Source organism: Podarcis melisellensis, assembly GCF_964234715.1.
Source record: "Podarcis melisellensis genome assembly, chromosome: 15".
Taxonomy (NCBI): Eukaryota; Metazoa; Chordata; class Lepidosauria; order Squamata; family Lacertidae; genus Podarcis; species Podarcis melisellensis.
Genome location: NC_138532.1, coordinates 37,796,692 through 37,823,710, shown reverse-complemented (window position 1 = coordinate 37,823,710; position 27,019 = coordinate 37,796,692). Strand labels below are relative to the sequence as shown.

Below are 27,019 nucleotides of genomic sequence, written 5' to 3'. Positions count from 1 at the left end.
CACACCCTTGAAGATTCTGAAAAAGGAAGCTGTATAACCATCTAGGCTAGGAGCCTTGCCTGATTTAAGATGCTTAATCATTTCCAAAATCTCCTTTGTGGTTATGCAGTACTCAAGAATGTTCCTGCTCACCTCCCTGAGCTGAGATATTTACACAGTATCCCAAAAAATGTTGTCTTGGCTGGGGGAGGCAAACAGGAACCATACACTGTTATAAACGTTGACAAAATCCTCAGAGTTTGCCAACTGTATTTCACTCGACTATTTAACCATATTTAAATAGATTTTCCCGTTATCTCTGAAACTCCAGTTTTATTTTTTATGTAATTTATTTGCCATTAAATATGAACCCTCCATATTCATAAAATCTGTGTTTCTAGTGCAGCAGATCAACAAGTTTGATTCCTCTCTAGTACTTCCTGTTCTTTCTGTTTACATTCAAGTTGTTTGTACATCTGACAAGAGCCAGTGACTTTACAAACTTGTTCAAGGTCCTGAATATTTCCTCCCCAGTGTTTTGTGTCTGACCCGCAAACCACCCCCTTTTCAAAGTAAGTGAACCCATCGTGCACTCCTAACGATAAACGGAAGCTGGTTCACCGACTTGGCAACACTTTTTCAAGTTAAGAGACAGAGCAAGAGAGACAATACTTTTATTTGGAGAAAGCAGATTTATTTTTTTTAAGAGGCAAACTATTGAGTCATAGGACTTTTCTTCAGGCTTAGATGTTGGGAACTGGGCTGGGTGGTTGCCTCGTTAGACTGTTTGCCTGGACAGATCTGCTTTAGTCACAGCACAAAACAGAAGTTAGGCAAAACTGTAAGATAACAAAGAATGCATTCTGCCAAAACGGAAATCACACAAAGTGACCTTAAGTCCAAATCAGCAATATATACATTACGATACTCCTACAGAAAAAGGGAGGGGGGAAGGGAGGAGGGAGAGAGAAAAATCTAGAATTGGATATATTTTAGCTCAGATCAGGCATCACATGCAACCAGAGATTGTGCCAAGTCTAGTATAATATACAAACTATGGTTGAAACTTTGAAAATATTCAACAGGCAGTCGAATAGCTGCAGTTTCCTAAATTTACTCCCATCTCCATAGTACAGTGGTACCTCGGGTTAAGAACTTAATTCGTTCTGGAGGTCTGTTCTTAACCTGAAACTGTTCTTAACCTGAAGCACCACTTTAGCTAATGGGGCCTCCTGCTACCGCTGCGCTGCCACAGCACGATTTCTGTTTTCATCCTGAAGCAAAGTTCTTAAACCGAGGTAATATTTCTGGGTTAGCGGAATCTGTAACCTGAAGCGTATGTAACCTGAAGCGTATGTAACCCAAGGTACCACTGTACAGGAGGTTTGGGAGATGAAGGAACAGTCATAAATATGGCATGTCAACGGTTAACCACGGTTAAGTTTCCCAAACCATGGTTGGCTTGTTTGTTTTACTTCATAAAATTTATAAACCACTTGACTGTAGATAAAATCTCAAAGGGGTGTACAAAAAAGATACTGTAAAACAATAAAATCGTCACTTTAAAAATTGGGATACTTTCTTCCCTCGGTCCCTTAACACCAAGGACATAAACATCTGTCATATGACCAGGCCTTTTTGTCAGCTAGAACTCAGTTCCGGCACTTCTCAGGTGGGTGCTATTGCCATTATAAGAAAACAAGGGAGGCGTTCAGGTTGATTTCCGGCACCTCTTTTTCTAGAAAAATAGCACTATATATGACGGTTGCCAAACAGGTCATGTGACAAATATGGAAACGTAGAGGAAGGCCCCCTTTCCCTCGGTTTCTGAAGAGGAGGAAGGGTTGTTTTTGTTCATTTAATTATTTTAATTATCTAGAACTTTCTGATTAAATTTCTGATTAAACCTGGCAACCCAGGTTTTCTGACCAACCAATAATTTAGAGCCACTAAAATCCAATAAATAAGGTGACTGCATATAGGAAGGGAAAAGTTTATTAGTGATTTATTATTATTAAGCACATGACCCATTTATTTTTCATCAGAACAGAGTTGGCGACTGAGAATCTTACTTACCAGGTTCTTTCTATTTGGTCTGAATTTCTGTCTGGCATTTAACTCCCCTTTTCCCTGACAGCACTGAACACTCCGCTATCTCTTCCCTTTCCTTTAATGCCTGTATCTTCCACTATCACACTCCCCACTTGGGGAAAGAGTTCTTAGGAACCTGAAAGTCTGCCCCATCCATGTCAAAGTGCACTGACTCATCTACAGAAAGGGGCTTGATTTTACTTGCTGTGTGCTGGTCCTGCTTCTAGGGACCAAGGCAGCCATGTCTAAGCCCCCTACAGGAAGGCTCAAGGCAGTTTTATACTGCCAACAGCAAAGCTGTCTTTTGTGGCACCCGAAAAGATGCCTTCTGCTTAGGCCACATTCCTTTAAGCTTCCGAGAGTCCTGTGGCACTGTTGTGGGCTTCCAATATGTCTTCTAGATAAGCTACTGTCCCCCTTTTCTTCGGGCATCCTTCCAACAGCTCCTCGATACTCCGCACATGCTCAACAGCCCTTTCCAGGAATTTGCTCCTTTCGGGAAAACTCTCACCTATCCCCACTTCCTCTTCGGAAACTCCAGATTTCAAATACTGCAACATGTAAGATCCAATTACTTCTCCATGCTCAGCCACCGCCTTTTCGATGGCCGGCAGGTCCACCTCGTCTGCCAGGCTCAGCAAATGAAGCAGAGCGTGGCAGAGCTGTGTCTGCAGGCTGGCGCTGTACTTGAACTCCAGGAAGTCTTGGGCTTCCTCGCTTCTCTCCAAGGCCACGACCAAGGCACTCCAGATCTGGGAGAACTGCTCAGGGGTCCCGTAGCGCTTCCTTTCGGCTGGCACTGAGAGGGCCGCGGCTGATTTGATGCGGACTTTGAAATTCTTGCAGGACTTGACAACAGAGGTAAGGGCGTTATAGGCTTGGGCGGTCCAAAGGGCTTCTCCTAAAAGAACCAGGAAAAAGCAAGGGTCAGGAGACTGGATAAGGTGCTTCACAGCCACAATCTGCCAAAAATCTAAGAGACAGGTGGGCTGTTTTGGGGGCTTTTTGTACTCACAGAATGTAGAATTGCTGTAATAAATGTCTAGCTATTGTTGCTAGATAAATGACAGCTGTGCTGGCTGCCAATCAGCTACTAGGCCATGTTCAAGGTCCTGTTGTTAACATATAAAGGCCTGAACAACTCAAGACCAGATTACCTGAAAGACCACCTGCCCATGTTCACTTAGATCACCAGTCTCCAACTGGTGGGTCAGAACCCACTAGTAGCTTGTGGCCTGATCCAACGTGGGTTACGACAGGAGCACTACCACAACACAAAAATATGGTAAAAGGTTGAAATGGGTCCCAAAATGCATTTTGGGGTTAAAAGTGGGTCCTGGGTCTGAAAAGATTGAAGTACCAACATATCACCAGGGAGAAATTCTACTCATGGCAGCACTGCATGCTACAGAATATCATACGGTGGTGACCTGAAAACAAGACATTATCTGTTACTGCCCCTGTACTGTGGAATGCCCTTACTTTCTGCCATATGTGAAGCAGCAATCGCCAGTTGCTTCAGATGTCTTGTGAAGACTTTACCATTTTTGCTGGGGCTTTCTCTGGCCTATAAGACCAGGCCCTGATCTATTTGTGCAAATTTCCTGAACATCTGATTTACTTAAAAATGTAATGAATAAATGGAATTTCAGAGGCAGTGTGCCACCGAGTAGGGGCAACAGGAGTGGGGGTCCTTTTAGAAATACTTTGAGCCTTGATACTGGGTTTTAAAGAGGCATCCTATTGGCCACTGTTGGAAGCAGAACAAGATCCTCAGTATGATACAACAGGGGTTTCCTTGGATTCTTACACCACACACTGCCTGTGATCTGTAGACCAGGTGCCTCCAAGAGACAAGAATGGAAATCTTTGCCAATATCCACTCAAAGGACACATGATCCTAGGCCTCATTTTTGCACATCCATTTGGGATCAGTAACATACAAGACAAACGAGGCACAGAAACATTGAACCACTGTTTTGTACTCACCCAGCGGCAAGGCAGGATTTTTGAAGACGTTCCCCAGTGCGTAGCAGGCGTTCCAGCAGACTTTCATTCTGTTTTCACTCTGCACTGTAGAGATCAAGGCATGTACGGATTCCTCAATGGGTTGGCTGAACCTGGGATTAGCAATCTGTGACGGCTGCAGAAAATGAAGGAGGTTTCCAAGGGCGCGGACAGCATTGCTTTTCACCTGGAAGAGAGATTTTGAAATTCTGGTATGAGCAAGAAAATGGCTGCTGCCACTGCCTGCAGTCACAGATTTACCCAGGCTGTAAGATGACCAGCTTTGCCTTCTGTGTCACTGTCTTGGGCCTTTAGGTGTCTGAGCATCAAAAACAGGACCTTCTCGATGGTAGCGCTGTAGGGCTGGAATACCCTCCATTCAAAAACCTATCCAGCTCCCTCTGTGGCTTCTTTTCATTGTGAGCTAAAAACAGGATTCCCCACCCAACTACTGCTGGTATTTGTACTGTGTTTTAGATTACTACTTTTAATTTACTTTTGTGTGAGCTTTAAAGAGCTTTGCTTTATTATATGTGTTTGCAAAGCCACGCCAAGTACCTATGAGCTGGAGTAGAAATAATAGTTCCACACTCCATCTTGTGTATCATGCGAAGTCTGGGAAGCAGCTTCATTCCATGTTCCTTAAACTGAGGAGTGCACATATTGAACCAGGTTCAAATTGCAATTCGGCCCCAGAACATTTGGGAACAACCACTCCAAAGTGAAACTACCCCATAGTGTTGCTAAGACTGTAAAGGGAAGAGAAATGTTTCAGATGGACAGCCACGTCAGACTGCTGCAGCAAAACAAGAAGTCGCATAGCATTTATTTTTGTAAACCTCTTTTTTCTGTAACAATCAAGCAGTATATAAATTTTGATAAATAAAAATAAGTTTAAACACTAACAAATTTATTATGGCATAAACTTTGTGAATTACAAGCCAGTTTGTTTATTTGACAAGACTCATATACTGCTCAAACAACAAAAACATCTAAGCACCGAAAAACAGACGAAGTTGACTTTAGCTCCGATGAAGTGAATTTTAAACTCATAAAAGCTTATGTCACAGTAAATTTGTATTTCAGGTGCCACAAAGGCTGGAAAGATGGAAAATAAAGACGCCACAAAACCTGCCCCCTTGTGGCAAGAGGTCATGTGCAGAAGTGCAAAGAAGTGCAGCACTAGACTTCACATTCCCCTGAAAAGAACCAATTTGGAGCTTGCTTACAATCATAGTTGCTTGCCTCTCCAACAATGCAAAATCCAAGCTGGAGGCAGGAAACATCTTGAGGAAAATGTACTACATTTCGCAAAACACTCCAGCACTTAGTCTATGTGGGACGACAACTACAGGTCCTGTTTTCAACTGCAAAGTCTCACCACTTCAGCCAGCCAGAGTGACATCACTGCCCTCTATGAATGCATTGGTCATTTCAATGCACTCCTGTTCTGGTCCTGGCTGAATGGTTAAGTGGATACCTCAATGCGTCTAAATAACGAAACACATTTTGGCCACCAACTCTAGAACTCTTGGCACTCCCAGTATTTCAAGGGTGTCTGAATCCAAGAGCTACACACAAGTCCACAGCACCACCAAATACAAAGGGATCGTCAATGCACTTGCCTTGTCTTTGTCCTTTGACGCATCAGTTGCCGAACGCAACATTTTCAGAAGCAGCAGGTCTGAGAATTCATCCTGGAAACTTTGTCCCAACAACTCCCTGCATTCCCAAAACGGGAAGGGGGGATCAAAAGAGGAGAGATCATAATTAGAACTGCTGCAAGAAATGCACACATAATGCCCACCTGAGTAAAAGACAAAACTCAAAACTATGTTGAGTTAGCATCAAGACAAAACAGCAGTGCCCTTGGATTGGCCATTTCAAATTGTGGGAAGGAAATCCATGATTAAATTAGGAATCTATTGCTTGTTCTTCTACATACTTCTACTTACTGCTTTTTTTAAAAGTAAGAAATGAGTGATGTAAATTGAAGTCCCAGAATAAGATTCATTATGGACTACCTGCCCAATTCCCGCAAACACACACACACACACACACACACACACACACAATCTCATTAGGACAAAAGAGCAGTATCAAAAACGAGGCTCTGGTACAGGGAGGTAGTAGAATTTTAAATGCCACTGGGGCAACAGCACACAAATAGGCTTGTGTACCAAAACCCATCTTGAAGGTTGGTATCTGGATCCAATCACTAAAGGGAGAGGACAGGGCCTTCTTTGTGGTGACCCATCAGCTTTAGAACTCCCCCCCCCCTTGAAGTGTTATCTTTTTGGCACTGAGTAGAACCTTCCCCCTTTCTCAAACACTTGTTTCTTTTAAATTCAAATTTTATGGGGTTCAGTTGCTGTTTTTCCAAATGTCATTTAAATAATGATTTAATAAGATGTAAAAAAAAAAGGTCCCAAAGGAGTTTGCTACATACATGTTGATGATCAGAGTGTCTGTCAGGTTGCCCAAGGACCAAGCTGCTTTGGCACGGACATTTGGAGAACTGTCACAGAGGGAATCCAGGATTGCGTTGGCTGTGTCCGCAACGAACATCACATCCTAAGGATAGATATTGACCATTTTTTTCGGTCCATTTGATTTCACCCTCTTCCCCAGGAACCCTGCTTGGCTGATTTTATATATCACAACCCAGCAAGGGATTTTTGTAGGAGTGTCTAGCTCAGCTGCCACACAAGGGTGTCTGGATACATTTGCAGCTTTTTAGTTTAGAAAAAAGGTAAGCAGGAGGCAACATGAGTGTATAAAATTAAACATGGTGTAGAGAAAGTGAGTAATAACAACAACAAAAAGGTCTCCCTGTCTCCTAACACAAGAATTCAGGGGCATCCATTAAAAGTAGAATGCTGGAAGATACAGGACAGACAAAAGGAAGCAGAAAGATTTGCTTCCACATCAGGCAGTGATGGCCACCAACTTAGATAGCTTTAAAAGAGAATTGGCTAAATACGGGGAAGGCTATCAATGGCTACAAGCCACAATGACTAAGTTCTGCCTCGACTGTCAGAGGCAGTAGGCTCCTGAATGTTAGTGGCTCGAAACCACAGGCAGGAAGGATCCCTATAGGCATCTGGGGAGAACACGATCCTGGACTAGATAGACCACTGGCTTGATCCACCAGGCTCTTCTTAAATTCTCCAGCTGGTTGTCACTGGCTGAGCATTCTTACCCTGCTTCTACTTACGACTGGCCAAGCTGCTCTTATGGTTACCCATGAGAGGGATGGGGCAATTAGAGAGAACTGAACGGAGTCTGGACCATGAGAAAGGACAGGAAATGGGGGCAGAAGGAGAAAACTGAAGAGCAAATAAGCCAGCAGTGAAGCTGTAGCCCTACGGATGTTGGTCTAAAACACCCATAAGCTTCAGATAGCATGTTCATGGTAAGGGATGATGGATGTTGTAGTCCACCAACATTCTGTCTCAAAACAGCTGTCGGCTACGTGTTTTCAAGAAGCCTACAAGGGCAGGAAGGCAATATCTCTTCCCTGTTTAACTCCAGCATGTGGGAGTTTTGCTGACTCTGAATATGGAGTTCATTTTATTCATCTTGGCACGGTGACTACTCCTGTGGCAAAGTTGTCCTAGTGATTTAAGCTTTTAAAAGCCAACCTTCCTTCAGCTTTGTAAAGAAGCCTGCAGAAGCTACTAGCCTGCAAACTTTAATAGGCTGCTAAGAGGCTAATAGTCTGCATTTCCATGTTGGCCACGAAGGAAAGGAAAGCCCCCTGCTCCTTGGTAGGCATGGAATCACAGGCTACTGGCCTCTTAGCCGCAGGTTGGTGGAAGAAGAATGGAGCTTCCGGGTCATGTGGCCAGCATGGCTAAGCCACTTCTGGTGAACCAGAGCAGCACATGGAAATGCCGTTTACCTTCCCACCAGAGCACCTATTTATCTACTTGCACTCTGACATGCTTTTGAACTGCTAGGTTGCCTGCACAGAATTCCTGGTTGCCTATGACTATCTGGTGCATCACTAAATGCAGAGCTGGCCTTCCTCTACACATTACGGACACTGTATTACATTTTATCCAATATACCCCGTCACCTTGATTGATTGTTAATTACTGACGGGTTGTATGAGGTGCCCAAACTTCACTGGTCTCCTGATACTACAAGGGCCTCTGAGTACATTTTCATCTAATTGGCGCTCCAGCTACTTAAAATCAAGTGCAATTACCCCAAACCGCTAATCTTATCCTTTCACTAATCACAACCTATCATTAAATTAATTGCTTCTCAGTACTCCCCAGTGACCTTACAACTCTAATCTGCTCTTCAGTGTCACGCTCCATTTGTCTTCTCCTTTCTTTGCCATTGCTATTATTCATTTAAAGAAAAAAAAGCCACACACTCTCTTTTTAGCTTCAGCTGTTTGGGTGTTTAGCTTAGCAGTGCTCTCTGAAAGAGCAGCCTGCTTACTAAAGGACTTGCAAACATAGACGTGAGGTTTGAACAGAAATGCTGATCTCAAGCTGTGCTTTGAGAGCTCAAAGGATTGTCAAGTGAGTAGTTATACTCAGTTATATACAGGAGAAATTTATAATATCCATGTCCCACCCACTGGAGAAGGGGGACATTTGTCCAGGACCCAAGTAGGGTGATGTGTAACTAGACCTGTATACTTGCTTCAGTCACGTGTTGAAAGAAGCTAAGAGCAAAAAGGTCCAAAATTTGAACAGGCTAAAGACATTGGTGCAAATATAGCAGTGATTTTACAGGTGGTTTAATTAAGACTTGCAATCTGCCCTTTGTGGCAAAAGTGACAGAATTTGCAATTGTGTGTGGTGCTGGTGGAGAAAAAACAGAAGATTTTGAGGGCTTTTGGACCCCTTTCATTTTCTATGCAAGTCAGAAATTCAACACGGACATGAATGCATTTAAACATTTTCATGGCAGTGAAAAAGAACCATAAAACATTATGAAGTGTATGAAATTTGCAGTTGTAAGGATTAGTGTACAGTCGTACCTTGGTTCTCGAAGGGCTTAGCTGCCAAGACAAATCGGCTCCCAAAACCAGAAGTGCTCTGGTTTGTGAACGTTTTTCGGAAGCCGAACATCTGACATGGCTTCCGCTTGAGTACAGGAAGCTCCTGCAGCCAATCGGAAGCTGTGCCTTTTCGAATGGTTTCGGGAGTCAAATGGACTCCTGGAACGGATTAAGTTCGAGAACCAAGGTACCACTGTATATGCATTTTGTAAGTGATATAATTTAAATGACCCACAGCACATGTTTAACGTTTTGTAAATTAAAACGCTGAAGACTGATTTAAAATAGGACAGAGGACTACACTTGCCAATGCCACAGCAAAGTGAGAGACTGAACACACTAGCAGACCTCATCCTCTCATGGAACTCACTGTCATAAGATGTGGTACTGGTCTCTTGTTCTGACAGCTTTAAAGGGGAATCAGCCCTCTTCTCATCCCTGAAGTTGCCTATCTAAAAATCTATCTTCTGCTGTCAGAAACCCTACAGCCCTGAATACTAATTGCTGGGAACCCCAGGCAGGGAGATCACTACTGTGCTTAGGTCCTGCTTGTCAGATTCCAAATAGGCATCTGGTTGGCCAATGTGAGAACAGGATGCTGACCTAGACAGGTCATTGGCCTGATCCAGTGTGCTCTTTTTAAGCTGCTGTTGTTGGACTAGATGGGCCACTTGCCTGATCCAGCAGGGCTGTTGCTATGCTCCTATATAAATTATTATTCTTATGTTGAGTGAAGAATTATATCTTGCCTGCCTTGGATTTCACTTGGTGACCCTGAGTTTAGGTGTCTAGTAGCTCAAAGTTAGGTTTCATCTGTATGGAAAAAGCAGAACAGCAAAAAAAACCCCATAATTCCCCCCCCCCCGCACTAATAAGTTTTGTAGGCTTATTTACAAGGCTAGACTTAACAACAACACTGTTCCCATTTCATAACAAGATGCAGAGCAAAACCAAAAGGAACAGAGGAAACAGAGATCAAGCTATGACCTGCTGGAGAGATGGGAAGACAACGTAGACCCCAAGCGCACGAGCGGCAGCAGCTTTCACCAGTGGATTCTCACTGTGGTTGAGCCCAAGAAGAATAGTGATGCAGAGGATTTGCTTGTCGCCCTGCCCATCAGCAAAAGGAGAGAAGTCATCAGTCAAACATCACACAGCCAAACTCATTTTGTTGAAAGGATTCCAGCCCAGGGTTAAAATGGTAACATTAAACAAAAAACAGAAAATATGGAAGTCTAACAGACTGAAGGTACTGCCAAGGGATTATAAACCAAGTCACAGTGAGCCACAGTAAAGGCATCATGGCAAACCACATTGGAGGGTTTGTATCCTGGTGTCGCGCAGGGGTGAAGAACCTGGAGCCCAGGGGAACCTCACCCTGAGCCACACACCCCTGCACAGCCACAACCTCTCACCCCAGGCCATCCCTTTCACCAGCCTTGAATCACACCCTCCTTGAATACTTTTTGCCAGGCTGGAATGTGTCTGTGGTCCCTGACAATGCAGCATCTTGCTTGCTTGGATGACAGAGAGGTAGAAACCAGCCATCCTTACCAAGGCAACGCTTACATCCATTGCTCCACCTACTTTTTGCTTCTTTCATTCCCACAGGAATACTGACGCGTAAAGCTTAGCAACATGCTTACCGGGAGACCACTGAAAGCTTCTGGTAAGATGGAAGAGAGAGCATTGCAAGAGCTGGTCTGAAGTGTTGGATGTTGGGCGTTTTGGAGTGCGCCCAGTAAGGGTCCATTCAGCATTCTAGTCCAGAATGTTACAACCTACAGGGAAAGCAAAAGCCTGGTTGCAGTTATAACCCCCAGGAGTCTTTCAGTAAATTGCTACCTAGAATCACAGCACTGGAAGAGATCACTCAGTCAATGCAGGGTGCAATGAGAGCATCCCTAACAGGAGACTGTCCAGGCGCTGTCTGTTACATACATCCAGTGAAAGGGAATCCTCCAGTTCTAGCTGTAAGGAGACTTATACTGAGACTTCACCAAATTCTGCTTCCTTGTAAGTTTCCATCCATTAAGTTCTAACCCTGCTGGTTAGAGTAACAGAGAATAAGTCTGTTCCTTAAACCAGTAGGCATAATATCATGTCTCCCCTTAATCGTCTCTACTCCTGGCTAAAGATACCCAATTTCTTGCCAACTACTTCTCACAAGACGTGGTTTCCAGACCCCTCACCCATTCATTTATTGATAAACAAAGGATCTACATTCAGACACCATTTCAAAAGCTTGAAAAATGGAATCAACCACATGCATATTATACACACCAGGTCAACAGGGACCCGTTGATCTGCAGTGACAGCCTCATCTGACTTGTGCTGCTGTATTATACCGACACCAAGCTCATCCAGGAGCTGACAAAAAAACACACACACACAAACACGGAAAATGAATAAACTGAGATACATCCACAAGTGTATGGAACAAAACATCATGCGGCCCCAGGTAACTTTCTTATTGACCTGTCTTATCAACCAATTCCCATTCTCCCCAATTTAGAAAATAAAAAAACCTCCAGGAAAAACGACAACAAGGCAGTCACAATATATATGTTGCTGTGGTGTCCTTTAAATGTTGTTTTTCAAGTTATAATATGGAAGCTGCTGTTAGCTTAACTGGATGGCCTTTTCAACTATGGAATTTAACTTGTATAATGCCCTCCACATAGAGGCTCGTCTGACAACCACACAATAGTGTTTTACCAGCCAGGTGAAGAACGCTCTTCTGTTCTTATAGGTCTCTTAAACACAATGAGTACAGTCATCTGGTACTTTTAGAAGTTTGAACCAAATTATTCCCCTTGCAGGTTTTTAGATTTTAGCTCCTCTTCTTATGCTAGGTTCCTCTACATACACACACACACACACACACACACACACACACACACCAGTGCTATTTATAAATTGGTGCTGCTGTCTTTATTGCCATTTTTTAAATTTTGATTTCTTATTACATGGGTTTGTAAACTGCTCAAAGAGCTAGGCTGAATATATATGAATTTAATGAACAAAAAAGTGCATTTATCTGGAACCAAAGAAGTTTGGACAGAAGCTATTTTTTTACCATACAACACCAACACTGGACAAACTCTACAAGCTCTTACTTTTGCCCCGTGGAGCTGGATGGATGGATCTGTTTCCTCCATGCACTTACAAGCCACTTCACCAAGCTCTAGCAGATAGCTCTGGGAGACTGAGAAATACCCCTTGACAAGTAGGGCTAGGACCTATAATAGATAAAGATGGAGAGAAGAGCAGGTGTCAGATAAACATAGGCAGCTACATGACTCCAGCAGTGGGAATCCTCTGGGTCATGGGCCAATCCTGGTCTGTCAGTAGGGCTGCATCTACACAGCTATAAAAAACACTCTACACCATCTATTGTCACAGTGTTATAACACATTTATAACTTTTTTTAAAAAAACAAATGTAGCTTAGTCCTGGGTCTAATTTAGTCTGCAAGGCCATTTCCCCAAAACCACACCCACCTGCTTATCAACTGATGTCACTTAAAATGTCACCTGATGGGCAGGAAGACAGGGATAATTCCTGTATTGGCTGTTCTCAATGGGCACAACCAGAGCAACATAATGTAATAGCCCCCAACTGAGCAGTTGATAAGTTGGGGCTGAAGCCTGATTCAGGAGGGGTTTTTGCATGGAAACACCTGCTAAAACAGAGGGAGGAAACTTCATTTTGGCAGCGCCTTGCAACCAACTTCCCTGTGACATCAGGTGATCAACAGGTGGGCTGGCATGTGTTTTCCGACTGAGCTATGGTTTTCAATGTGCCAGAGGACTCCCTTGTTTTAACTGTAGGAAAAAGGTGGCTACTATTCTGGTCATCTAGCCTCATTGACTTACCTGCAAGGACTCCAGCCGAACTGGAGAGGGTTCGTATATGCTAGTGGCTGGCATGCAGCTGGTGTCGCTATCTGAGTAGCTGTCTTCCTTGGGCAGCACAACCAGAGAGATGCAGAGATTTAGGAGCCAGCAGGGCTCTGCTGGTTCATTTCCCACAGCAAGGGGCTCCTCTCCTGGAGCTGCTGGGGCTTCTTTGCGCCATTCAGGTATGTCAGAGCGTGTAACTGAATGCTGTATGGCAGTGCGGCCATCACTGAGCCCTGAAGAGCTGGGCGGCTGCAAAAGGCGGCGAACCTCCGGCAAAGGAGCCTGAGCCGATACAATGGCTCCTAGCAGTGTGAGGCTTAACACTCGAACGTTAACATCTAGTAGAAAGAAACAAAGAGCACCTGTGAGGCAGCTGCAGTAAGGCCACAGTCAGGCCACTACCTTGTATGCATTGTATAGTCTGGCATCATGGTAAGTCTTAAAATGCAGAGATCAGCAACCGGAAGCCCTAGGGCCAAATGTGACTCCCCCTGGCTAGCCCCTGTTGCCAACCCAAATTGGGGAGGGGGCTTTCCAATTCGTGAAGCAGAAATATTTGACACCATTCCCCAGGGTTTCCGGCAGCAACTGACAAGTACACCGCTGGGTTACATGCTATAATGCAGCAGTCAATTTCTCAGAATGGAAGTTTAATACACAGAAGACCATTAACATGCAAGACTGTGGCACAAACCCACACCCCCTAGAAGAACTGGGACCTGCGCTTACCTTTGTGTCTAATGTATGGCTTTATCTGGTGCCATACTCTTGTCAGCAGCCCAGGCTTTAGACGGCTGTATGGCGCGTTCGATACCAGATTGGCAAGGCACTGGAAACGTGCAAGGAAAAGAGAAGATGTTAGCAAGTCACTTAAAAAGCAGACACCATGTATGCTTCTTGTGCATTAGTACCCACAGAAGGACTGTCCTGGGCAAGGACTAGTAGCAGTAATAGGTTTGTAATCCTTATTTCTGGTTGTCTGTAGATTAGCAACAAGAGCATAGCTAATAGCCACTGATTATGAGAATCTGCACAACTGCTGGAGAAACAATGCATGCTGCAAAAAATTACTTTTAAAACCTGCAGGCGAGCAAACTAGTAGAATTGACAACATAAAGGGAATTCCTGCAGGCAAAGGTTTACCTTGATTATTTGGGTGAGCGTCTGGGAAGAGGATTCAGCCACCAAGGCCAGCAGCAGACAGCGGTGGAGCTCTCGGATGCTGGATGCAATGGAAACCGAGAAGGGTGTGAAGGCTCTCCTGTGATCAACTGCATCTTCAGCAATGGAAAGGAACTGCTTGGAGCCTTCCAAGATGGCCGAGAGAACTTGGAGGGCGCAGGCCCGTGTCTGGAAGAGGGAGGGATTCATTTCATGGGAAGGACAATAGCTCAGTGGTAAGACAAAGACCCTACAGAAAGATGGTCCTGGGTTTGATCCCTACCATCTCCTAGTTAGAAGGAACAGAGATCAGGCAATGGGGAAAGACCCTGGAGAACCATGGCTGGTCAAAAGTAGACAATGCTGGGCTAGACTGATAAAGAGTCTGACTTGGTATAAAGCAGCTCCCTACAACTTAATAATACTGATAATAAAATAAGATCGCTTACACGTCAAAATGGCTTCTAAGTGGTTTACAAGATCAATGATTAAATCCATGCACAATTAGAATACACAATAACACAAGCCTGTTATAAAGTGTTAATAGTTTTAAAAAAACCAATTAGATTAGGTAGACTTTCCTTGAACTTGGGACTTCCCAAACAGGTGGAAGAGCCAGTGGAATGCCAATACTGATGAGGCCTCTCGTAGTTGAGCCACCAGTGAAAAAGCCTACCTCCGTGTTACCACAAGTCACAAGTGCTAGTACCAAAGCTGGGTATTCAAGGGATAAAGAGGACAGGCAGTCTGACATGGACAGGTTGGATAAACCAAGAATGAAAGTCCGCCAGTGAAAGTCTACAGCCTCCAGTGAACTTCTTACCTTTGGAGAAGGATCTTTTAAAGCAATAGTCATCAAGGATGCAGACTGTGGGCTTCCTATTCCAGGCACATCGGGAATGAACGCTGACCAGTAACCATAGAGGACTTTCTTCTCTATCGATTTCACAGTGGAAAGGAAGCAAGTTAAAGCCCCTTGACGAACTTTAGCTTGGAAAGACCTTGCACAAAACAAGAGAATACATTTTTAGGTGTACAGAACAGATAATGGATTTAAAAACCTGCAATAGATTTATTTATAAAAAGTATTTATATACCGCTAAATCATAAAATCAATGTGGTTTACAACATTGAAAAGATAAAAACCATACAATAATGGTGTTAAAAATAATCTTAAAGTATACCTTATAGGCTTACACCAACCTTGTCTTACTCTGCATCCCTCCTTCAGCATCAGAATACTCTGAGTCGCTGCTGCTAATTCTTTTCCAGCCCAAAGCACTCAGAGGTACATGGTCATTCCCAAATGACGAGTGTATGTCACTGGAAGCTCGATTCCAGACATCTGAATCAGAATCTTGCAGTGCATCTCCACGTAACTTCTGCTTCTCTGGTTTACCTCCTCTGTCATTTTCTGGCTGCCCTTTCAGCTCTTCTTCCAACTTTCCCTTCTTCTGCTTCCCTTTGGGCTTTTTCTTCCTGCTCTGTTGTTTGAGAAGAGAATCATGCACGGAGAGGGGTAATCAGAGTTTTGGTTTTATATAACAAAACAAGAATAATCTGCATCAGCAGCCAGAGTACAACAACTTCCCCTAACCTCTTCAGCACAATTTAAGGTTTTATTCCTGCATGCCCAAGAAAGCATCTTGTCAGAAATGTCATTCATATACAAAATTTGATCACTGATATGTATGTGAGTAATGCTTTTCCTGAGTGCTCAAAGAGCTTAACACTTTCCCCCAGAAATCCCGATGACTCTGTAGAGGAGATCAACATTATTAACTCCAGACATAATGGAAAATATAAAATGCGATGCCACTTTGAATCTGGCAACCATCTGACTAAACAGTCTAATCTTAGATGCACAAGGAATCAAGGAGAAATAACTGGCTACCAGATTCAGTCTAAATCTACACAAACACATACATTCTCTGTGTTACAGAGGAGACACTGATCAATAAAAAGTGCTTTGGCTGAGCTCACCCTGTACACTGAGGTGCTATTTGAACCAGAGGCTTCCAGCTCACAGCTCATGTGGTTAACCATCACACAACTTTTTCTGAGGAAAGTCTGGCCCCTTTCAAAGTAGGCAAAACTTTCTTAAAAGGGTAAAACCAGCCTCTTTGCTTATTCCCTTCAAACTTCCCCTCAAGCCCCCTTTGCCAAAACCCGATTACAAGGCCATGCTGAAACTCAGCTTGTAGTTAAAACAGTGATCTGTACTGAAACAAAAGCATATCCCACCCATTGACCTGTCTCTCCTTCCCCTGAACTCTGTAAACTCTCATGCATTTAGAGATTAATGATTCTAGACAAGCATACAAACCAGGGGAGTGCAGGGCATGTATTTTCACTATTCTCTTTTATAGATGGCCCCCTGCCCTTCCGGTATCTGTCGCAAAGTGTCATTGCCTAGACATCCTTAAAACATGGTGAAGCAGAGGCCAGCGAGTGTATTAAAAATGTGCTCAGTCTGTGCAGATGCAGCATTTGAACTATTTTTAAATGGTAGATCTACACAAATGAAAGATCAATACAAAAATGTGTTTACCCCAGTCATTTTAGCATTTCTCAGGTCTGACTTCTCCTGCTTGTCTGGCGACCTGCTGTCATATTGAGGAAGCAATGCTGGATATAAAACGGCCGGCATTTCTATGTTCAGTCCAGGAAGCCCATGGAACATGCACTTCTAAAATGAGAAACAACACCCCACCCCCCCAATGAGAATTGCATTATTTGGTGACAGCAAATCAATGTTCAGTGGGTCCCTTCTTTTTGGAAATGGTCTACTTTAGTGGCTCCAGACAAAAGCTACCCTCCTCTTTCTTCAAGGTGTCTCTGGATTCCCGTGTCATCCCTCCTAATTCTTTTGCTAAACATTCCTAAATTCACTTCAGATTTCTCACTATACATTAAAAAAAAACAGCTTTGCTACTCTAAAATTCCTTGTAAGATTTTTAAAGCATGCCAACCAAATCTATCCATGCAAACTCAGCTGAAAATGCCCAGCTAGAACCTGCCCACATAAGCTGCACTCAAATGTAAAAGAAGATGATGATGAAGAAACCATGGTTTATCCTAATGGGAATTAGCCTAACCTCCACCAGAGGCTCACATGTTCCCTGTCTCTCCTCTGGCACAACCATAGAGAGATCAGAAGCTTTTGCTTTCATTTTAGGTTAGTGAGTTTAGCCCTAAACTGTGGCTAATCTTAACTATGGTTTGTGGGAAACGTTGCTTTAATAATCCATGGTTTAAAATGGACTTGCTTCAAATGACCATAGATTAACAAGTTTGCTGATTAAAGTGACACAAAGGACAGTTAATTAAAAAAATGGAAGTGAGAGTTTCCCAAGTCTTTCTTGCAGCTGCAATAAAAGAGAAGGGACAGGGCAGCATTCAAACCTGGGGGAGGGGGTGGGGAACGAGGCTCATTTCTGTCCTGATACACCAGACTTCCCCATCTGATGTACTTTGGATGTCGTTGGACTAAAACTCCCAACATCTCAACTGTAGTCTAACAGATCTAGAGAACACCATGTTTGGAAATGCTTCGATACACTACAGTTTTATCATGATGTCCAAACTCAAGACACAAATCTAGTCCTAGAAAGTGAAGGAATTTCAAAAGCAGACTGCAATAATGGAAAACAGGAGGTTGAAAGGCAGGATCTTATTGCTAAGACAAGTATTTGCAGTGCAGATTATGAGAAGCATCCTGGCCAGAAAGTTCACCTTCCTCTATGACAAAAGGGATAGACTTCCATTTTAAACAAGTCACCTTTAATACAGCAAGAAGGGAACCCAGATGATCAGTTTGTGTCAACTTCATCTTCCCACCATTTAAGAGTAACTGGATTCCTTTCAAGGCGTTCTGCAACAACTAGAAGACCGGGGGTGGGGGTGGGGGAGAGAACAACAACATTAGCCACTTGGCCCATCAACTTGGCACTGTCTGAAGTCACAATGTTGTAGCACATGATACTATTAGTGTAAAGCATCAAATTTCATTGAATTTCATCTGCAAATCTTTCCCAAAAGCCAGAAAGTATTTCACAGCATCACACCCAAATTTAGTCACAAGTTCAGCATGTGGCTTTGACCAAATAAGAATCTTTGGGCCTATCATACAGGACTGCACATTAAATCAATTTCAAAATGTTATCAGATTGTTTCACCGGCAAGATCTGCAACATTAAAAACAGGAAAGTAAGAGGAGTTGGCCAACTAATCATGAGTTCCAAGCAATCTCATTGGAGAGGGATATAACTGTGAAATAGAGCATATGCATTCCATTATATGTCATCCCAGTTCCAGTTAAGAGATTTCCTGCACTTCGGACAAGGAAAAGACTTCTTTCCGAGAACCTGGAGCATTTTCCAAAACATGACTGCAAGCAAAGCTGATATGCTCCTTCAGCAATAGGTTGACCACAATTTAAGACAACACGATGACCAAGTACAACAATGCAATATCAATATAAACTCTTTAATCTATACGGAACATTGAACAATATGAAAAACAAATAAACAGAGATCTTATAAATCTCTGAAAGTCACAAAATGTGCACTCTTGATGGATTCTCTTGAAAACATAGAACCAAATAAACATGAGTCTTATAAGTCTCTGAAAGTCTTTGTAGACTAAGCAAGTCTCTGTCTGAAAGAAGCAATGGGTCAGATTCTTATCTGATGAAAAGAAGCTGTAAAGCTTTGTTTTATGATGTCCGATGCTGCCGAAGTGGTCTGCAAACAGACATAGTGAACAATGATTCCGGATATACCCACTGTTTTGTAGAATTCTTCTTCAGCACAGCAGAAAGTTATAACTTTATGACCACTGCTCCACTGATATTGCTGTTACACAATTCCATTCACCATATAGATGCGTTTATGAAGCATTTCTGTATCCTTCTGCTGTGCTGAAGAAGAACTGTATGAGACAGTGGGTATATCTTTCAGAGACTTGCATAGTCTACAAAGACTTTCAGAGACTTATAAGACTCGTGTTTATTTGGTTATATGTTTTCAAGAGAATCCATCAAGAGTGCACATTTTGTGACTTTCAGAGATTTGTAAGATTTCTCTTTATTTGTTTTTTCATATTGTTCAATGTTCCGTATAGATACATAAAGAGTTTATATTGATATTGCATTGTTGTACTTGGTCATCGTGTTGCCTTGGATTTTACTGATACTTGTTTGCAACACAGGTGTTTAATTGTTTGGTTACACAATTTAAGACAGGCACAGAGAATCTGCTGCAGCCCAAGGGCCACTTTCCCACATGCACAACCTTCTGGGAGCCATATGCCAGCAACAGGTGGAGCCAAAACAAAAAGCAGGCATGGACAGAGCAGGTGGTGTCAAAAATGGCACAAGTACACCACATACATGTATGTTCAACACACATGCAGACTCTTACCCTGCTCCAAAGCAATTAAGCTTGGGAAAAGGAATGTTATTGTTAAATAAAAGGGACATTGCTGTAGGGCATTGCTGCATTTTACAGTTGAGGAATCCATCCCCAGAAGTGATCAGGAAAGTTGCTGCTTACCAGTGTGTCTCAGACAAAAGGGCCACATTTGCTTACCATGCAAAAGGTGATGTCATCCACCCCAGCTCCTTTTGAAGACTGTAAGACACTAAGAAAAGCCTGAAAGCAGAGTTCTCTGTAAGGTTCCTCCAGACCTGATTGCCCAGGTGTGCTAAAAAACAACAACAAGCAGTTAAACCCAAATCAGAGCAGGCGAGGACGTCTATTACAGAGAAAAAAGACACCACCAGAGCAGTTTTCCTTACCTGAGGCAGAGATTTGCCATGCTAAGCACTGCGGCCCTCTTAAGCTCGGAGTCGGTCTGAGCAGGGCTGCTGAGTTGCACCAGAAGTCCATTTTCTCCCAGCAATTCCGGAAGATACTAAAAATATAAAATACCAGTCCCCACACTGCTAGATACTTGATCTAATTATTATTATTATTCAAATGAAAACGGCTGAATATCTCATAATATCCTGAAGCCAAAACAGACTAATACTCAGCTGCATGAAAGATAAAATTAGAACAATGATGAGGGGCCCCAACATGACATCCTCAGACACCCCCCTTGGCAACTGCTAAGGCTCCTTGGCCCTGCATCATCCTGAAACCAGATGACTGATAGGGGAATGGTTCCACCTTGTTCTCAACCCACCTTTTGGCACTTAGATCCAGTGTTGTAGACAGAAGCTGCCAAGGCCTGCAGGATTTCAACATGCGTCCAAGTGCTGCACTGCTTCAGCGCAGAGATAAAATAAGGCAGAAGATATTTCAGACTCTCCTCATCAACTATAACCTGCGATTGTATAAAGAAATTGTTTTAAACCTCTATGACATCTCACCTTACCTTTTCCTAAATTAAAAAGTCCTAAATGTTTTCTCATATGAGAGTTGTTCCAGCCCCTTGATCTTATTTGTTGCCCTTTTTTTCCTGTACCTTTTGCAGCTCTACAATATCCTTTTTGAGGTGAGGAGACCAGAACTGCCCGCAGCACCCCAAATGTAGTCACATCATGGATTTGTATTGAAAGGAACGGTATCAAAAATTTATCTAACCATCCCTCAACATGGTGCCTTTTTCATAGGTGCCGCATAATGAGTCATCATTCTCACACGGTTATTCCCAATGAACCCCAAATCTCAGACCCCATTCATATGAAGTTAGGACTTCTTGCCCCAATGTGCATAACTTTATACTTGCTCAGGAAACTACCTGAGATCAGACTGGTTGTCCACCTAGCCCAATACTGCTTGTTCCGACGGGCAGCACCTCTCCAGGGTAACTAGCAGAAGCCCCTCTCAATCACCTGCTCATGATCCTCTTTATAACTGCAGGTGTTGGAGCATAGGCTCTACCAGTCACCTACGGACCCTTCCCATTTCAGAGAATAATAATAATAAATAATAAATTTTATTTATATCCCGCCCTCCCCAGCCGAAGCCAGGCTCAGGGCGGCTAACAACAATCAAATAATCCAACATTCTAAAAACATTTCATTATAAAAATTAATTAAAATCAAATTGATGGCAACCGTTAAGCAAAATTCTGTGCGGATTGCCAGAGGAGGGAGTCAGGCTGCGCCCTGACCAAAGGCCTGATGGAACAGCTCTGTCTTGCAGGCCCTGTGGAAAGATGTCAGGTCCCGCAGAACCTGCGCAGCAGTATTTATTGCAGTATTCCGCAGGACTCGGAATACTGCAATAAATACTGCAGCACAACAACCATTCAGTTCTCTGGTCCCAGAAACAGCTGAGCAAAAACCATGTGGGGGCACAAACATTGCACATGTGTGTGAACGCACACCTAGCTTCAATTCACACACTGGATCAGAAAGTAGGGGAGGCCGGGGTGGGAGAAATTAATTTTCTTACCGGAAATCTGTTAAGCAAGTGATGAATCAGCTGGCAAACTTTGTTGACAAGGTGTTCTTGATTAAGTGGTACAAGCTTGCAAGCCTGAACAAGTAGTTCACAGACATCCTGCGAAGTAAGGCACATTCAAGATTTTTAATTTTTTATTTTTAAAATTGACTTTATATGCCGCCCTATACCAGGAGGTCTCAGGGCGGTTCTCAGAACAGAACATGCGTTTCCAGCTGGCCTTTCCTCCCAAGGAGCTGACAACCCGACCCCACTTCATCTTGTATCCTCACGTGGACCCTGCGAGGGAGGGTGAGGGAAGAGAGATTAGCCCATCGTAAGTTGCCCACCCAGGTTCATGGCTCGGGGAGGATTTGAACCCCGGGCTCTCCCGTCCTGAACTCTACACCCTCCTCCTCCTCCTCCTCAGCCCCCTCACCTCCGGCCTCGGCGCCCCCGGCCCCGCTCCCCCCGGCCCGCAAGTCTCGGAGATGAGCTGGTCGAAGAGCAGGTGGAGCTCAGTGCGGCGGCCGCTGTCGCCTCCCGGGGCATGGCTGGCGTCGCCCCCGAGCCGCAGGGCGCGAAGACGGGCGAGGTAGCGCTTCAGGAAGGGCGCGGGTTCAAGCCCCGCCGCTCCCTCTCTTAGCGTTGCGGCCTCGGCCGCCATTTTCCCAGCTCGGCTGCCGGTTGCCAAGGCGACGGAGCCGCGCAGCCGGAACTTCCGGTGGAGAATGGAAAAGCCGCCATTAGCCGTGCCCGAGTCTCAGTGCGTGCTGCTCTAGGCGGCGACGTCTCTGTGGTGGAAAGCCCCGCTTGGCCAGGCGTTGGAATTCGCTTCTCTGGGCAGGCGCTCACGTCCTCGAGCGCCCCCTGGTTGCAGCTTGGCATTTGGCTTGTAGGACTTAAGTCTGAAACTAAGCAAGCCACAAAACTATGATACAGCTGGATATTGCTGGCTGATGTAGTCCAAAATATCCGGCGAGCAGCTCATTGGCAAAGGCTGGCACAGACACTCAACGATACTGGCGGTCGCTGTTTCAAGTGCCTCGGTTTGCACAGCACGTTATATGCATTGAGATTTGTAACACAAGCTTCTGTTCTGGAGAATGGGTGGGGAAACACTATGAGCTTCAGATTAATCTCCCTGTATAATCTCCACCATCCCTCTGCTGAGCCTTAAATTATTATCCGCTACATTAAATATTTTTATCCCTTCACCATCCCCCTAAATTGTTGTCTCCCCCTTCCTTTTTTTGCCCCTTGCATTTCCCTCTCCCTCCATGTTAGTCAGAGACACACAAATGACTGAAAAAAGCAAAACAAAAAACACCTGGGTATATTTGCAACCATCTATCTGCCTAAAAGCTGCAATTTGGCCTCCACAACACAGCGCTGCTGATCGTTTTCTTTTGCATAATGTGTAAACTCTGGGTGCTTCATGGCAGCTGTATAAACTAAATACAAAGGCCATGATCCTTGCTAAACCGAAGATGTTTTCTCACATGCCTTTGACTCCCGTATGCTCAGTCTTAAAACCCCCCAGTGGGTTAAAAATGGGTGCTTCATTTCGGCTGGATCTGCCCAGTTCCCCTTCCCCCCCAAAAAAAGGCAGCAGAAATGCCATACAGCCTCTCTCCTCCTATTTCTGCGAATGAGGGTGGGCATATTTGAAAGGGGGCAGTCCTCTAACTGAAGTTCTGTCCATCCAAGTATCATTACAAGGCCAAGGACCCTAAAAAGGGGTGGGGTGTTGAAGAACATAAGAGGTGTGCTAGATCAAAGCTGTTCTAGTCCAGCGCTCTGTTCTCATGGTGCCTAACCAGATGCACCTGGAAAGCTTGAATCTGCCTAACATCACCCTCCCCATTTGTGGTCCTTAGCCATTGTTATTCAGAGGCACACTGTTATGTACTGAAGTTCTCACCCTGGGCCAGCAGGGGGATACTGTAGATAGTTTTTACTCAGGTCCACATATGCAAATAAAGAATTGAAAGTGATGTTCAGTGATTGGATAGTTACAGAAAGTTGTTACTGTTCCCTTGTAGTTGAGCTCTATATAAGCAGGTTGGCTGAACCCTTCAGTTCAGTTCAGTTCTGTATAAACAAGAGCTGTTTGAAGAATCGCTGTGTCGTCTAATGTGTTCACCCACAACTTAACACACACTGCCTCTGACCAGTGGAGGTGCATCGCAGCCATTGTGACTAGCATGGACAGCACCAGGACGGGGGGGGGGCGGGCAGGGGAGAAGCACTCCCCAAACAAAGAGCATGCGTCCCCATTTGCCCCCCCCCAATGTTGGACTCACCTGCCAACATTTCCCCTATTAAAATAGGGATGTCCTATTCCATAATAATTTTTTTATTATTTCCAGCCCATCTATTTGACTGAATTGGCCCGGCCACTCTGGGTGGCTTCCAACATATATAAAAGTATAATGAAACATTGAACATTAGAAAATACTTCCCTATACAGGGCTGCCTTCAGATGTCTTTTAAAGGTTGTATGGTTACTATTTTCTCCTTGGCTCAGGGGTCGCATAACTCCATACCCTCCAACATTTATGTGATGGTAAAATAGAGACATCCTAAGGGAAAACCGGGACCTTCCAGGATCAAATCAGAAACCGGGATGGCTTCTGTAAATCCAGGACTGTCCCTGGAAAATAGGGACACTTAGAGAGTCTGCTGGACTCCTTTCATTAACATATACTGTTACTTCTCTTTCAGAGATCTTAACTTGGGGATCACAACTTGCTCTCCTGGAAATACAGTGGTTACGTACTTAATTCTGGCCTCTGGTTACGTACTTAATTCATTCCAGAGGTCCATTCTTAACCTAAAACTGTTCTTAACCTGAAGCACCACTTTAGCTAATGGGGCCTCCTGCTGCTGCCATGCCGCCGGAGCACGATTTCTGTTCTCATCCTGAAGCAAAGTTCTTAACCTGGGGTACTATATCTGGGTTAGCGGAGGCTGTAACCTGAAGCGTATGTAACCTGAAGCGTATGTAACCCGAGGTACCACTGTATACTTTGCCCCTTCTTCTGTGTTGCCGCTCCAAAATTTGTTTCTGGTGCCTTATCTTTTTCTCATAACTTTCTCATAACTTTTTCTCATCTCCTTATAAAGCCATCCAAGGACAGTAGGATAACTACACAAGACGAGTCAGGTAACTTTTATGAATGAATGAATGAATGCGAAAGGGACCATTCATTCATTTTGCACGATTTCTCAGCTGTGACTCAGTGTGGCAAATCACAGCCTTTGTGCTTTGTGTGGGAGCCTGGCATCTTAATGTGGCAATTACCTTTCCAATTAGTGTTTTGTAGTGCAAAAGGGGGCACGGAGGTGTGCATTCGCGAGCCTCTGTGGTGTTGCTGCAGCACAGCCATAACAAAGAAATCCTTCCTGCCCTGGGGAGCACCTTTCCTTAGAAAGCGGCATATTAGTTGTTTTGGTTAGTTAAGGCCCTGTAGGACATTTCCTGCTTTAAGGCTGAATGATCACCCCAGGCCCTGCGTAGCAGAACACACGCCAGGGGGGAAATAAGGAAGAATGGCATATGGATACAGATATTTACACATTTCTGAGCAGTGAGAGACTCCAGGGGTTCTAAGAACTCTTTTGGGGTTTGGTTTCCTTGGAGTGAAGGTCAGCGGAGACTGTGATGTATTTAGGATATAGGCCAGTGTTTCCCAACCTTTGGTCTCTAGCTGTTTTTGGACTACACTTCCCATCATCCCTGACCACTGGTCTTGCTTGCTAAGTATTATGGGAGTTGTAGTCCAAAAACAGCTGGAGACCCAAGGTTGGGAAACACTGATATAGGCAACTCCCCATTTAAGCACATTCAAGGCACACGCTTTTTTCTGTTTCCTGGATGTTGTCACCAGCTCTGCTCCTGGATTTGATCTCAGTTCAGAAGAGTCCTTCAGATGAGATACTGCTCCATATCAACAGAAAGGCTGCCAGAGCCGCCACTGTCATCAGCTGAAGCTTTAAGAACTGTAACTTTAGGGACTTGTACTTGAGTTTGCTTTTCCCTCCTCCCTCCTTTTCCTTTTTCCTCATGTGCCATGTCTTCTTTTCTTTTCTTTTAAGATTGCGAGCCTGAGAGCAAGAACCGTCTTAGAACTGATATTTTTGGAAGATTCTCTCAGAGTGCTCTTTCAGCTCATTTAGTGGTGTAAATACTGTAGATAGATAAATACGGCTGTGCCCTCTCTGGATTTTAGTGGGAACTGTGGCCAACTTTCTCTCTGTTTTACTTCCCAAGAGATCTGTTTTGGGGCCTGAGACTGAAACTGTTAAGTTGTGGGTGAACATATCAGACGACACAACGATTCTTCAAATAGCTCTTGTTTATTCACAGGCCAGAACAGAATTGAACTGAAGGGTTCAGTCAGCCTGCTTATATAGAGTCCCAGTACAACGTTACAGTAACAACTTTCTAAAACTATCCAATAACTGAATGTCACTTTCAATCCCTTATTTGCATAACTATCTACAGTATCCCCCTGCTGGCCCAGGGTGAGAACTTCAGTACATAACAGAAACAGTGAGTGGGCTTCTCAGAAAACAACAAGGAAAAACACGAAGGCAGACAGACTCAGGCTGCATACACACAATACATGTCAAGTACACATCCCTTGTCCAAGGGTGCTGGAAATGATAGTTCCATTAAGGATAAACTACTATTCTCAGGATCCTTTGGGGAGAGTGCTTTAAACGTATGGTGCCAATTTGAATTCCGTAATGCCAATCAGATTGGGGTCAGCACTATGGCCAAATCCGCTGTTCCATCTTTTCGATTTAGCCCTGTATTCCCAACGCTGGAAAATCCTCAGCAAATTATACAAGGATCTCCAGTTACCAAGGGTGGATTTTGGGGTTGTTGTGGGGGTTTTTATATATTAAGAAATGCAATTGCAGGCTAAGCACTGCTCACTTTACACAAATGCCTCTGGTACTGCAGTGGACTTCAAAAGACATATATGTCATTAGAAATTGCTCAGTTCAAAGCGGGGGGAAATGAGCTGTGCAGCACAAGGCAGCTCTCAGGGGAGGCAAAATAGGTCTCTCTCTCTCTCTCTCTCTCTCTCTCTCTCTCTCTCTCTCTCTCTCTCGTGTGTGTCCTCCGCCGCAACGCTTTACTTGCTGAATTTTTCATTCATTTTAAGAATGCCTCTCAGGCCTTGTTGGCAAACCATGTTCCTGTTATTATTCATAAAGGAACATCTTGGGTTTTCGGCGGTTGGGGAGAGATGGCTCATTATCACCACAAAGCAATCGTACGGCCCCGGATGTGAATGCTTCTGGGAGGGCAGGAACTCTCACTGAGGTAACCCCGCCCTACAAACAACAACAACAATATGCAAAATGACATTCTTACACATTTGGCAGAGAAACATACTATTTCGAGCCAGGGCTGGCCCAGGACATTTTGCTGCCGGAGGCAA

General features: G+C 44.1%; 1 protein-coding gene across 1 annotated transcript; it reads right to left on the bottom strand.

Moving 5' to 3' along the window:
• Nucleotides 1-1,958: 1,958 nt before the first annotated feature.
• HEATR6 (HEAT repeat containing 6) lies at nucleotides 1,959-22,260 on the bottom strand. The gene is made up of 20 exons (XM_081890206.1): nucleotides 22,000-22,260; nucleotides 21,573-21,680; nucleotides 20,356-20,496; nucleotides 19,967-20,082; nucleotides 19,758-19,872; nucleotides 17,948-18,049; nucleotides 16,718-16,855; nucleotides 15,370-15,650; nucleotides 14,990-15,167; nucleotides 14,149-14,355; nucleotides 13,735-13,834; nucleotides 12,979-13,343; nucleotides 12,220-12,342; nucleotides 11,384-11,470; nucleotides 10,747-10,881; nucleotides 10,088-10,210; nucleotides 6,527-6,651; nucleotides 5,703-5,799; nucleotides 4,060-4,264; nucleotides 1,959-2,971 (listed from the first exon to the last, which is right to left on the bottom strand). Exons 1-20 carry the CDS (start codon nucleotides 22,225-22,227, stop codon nucleotides 2,418-2,420), a joined length of 3,528 nt encoding a protein of 1,175 aa, XP_081746332.1. The 5' UTR covers nucleotides 22,228-22,260; the 3' UTR covers nucleotides 1,959-2,417.
• Nucleotides 22,261-27,019: the final 4,759 nt, after the last annotated feature.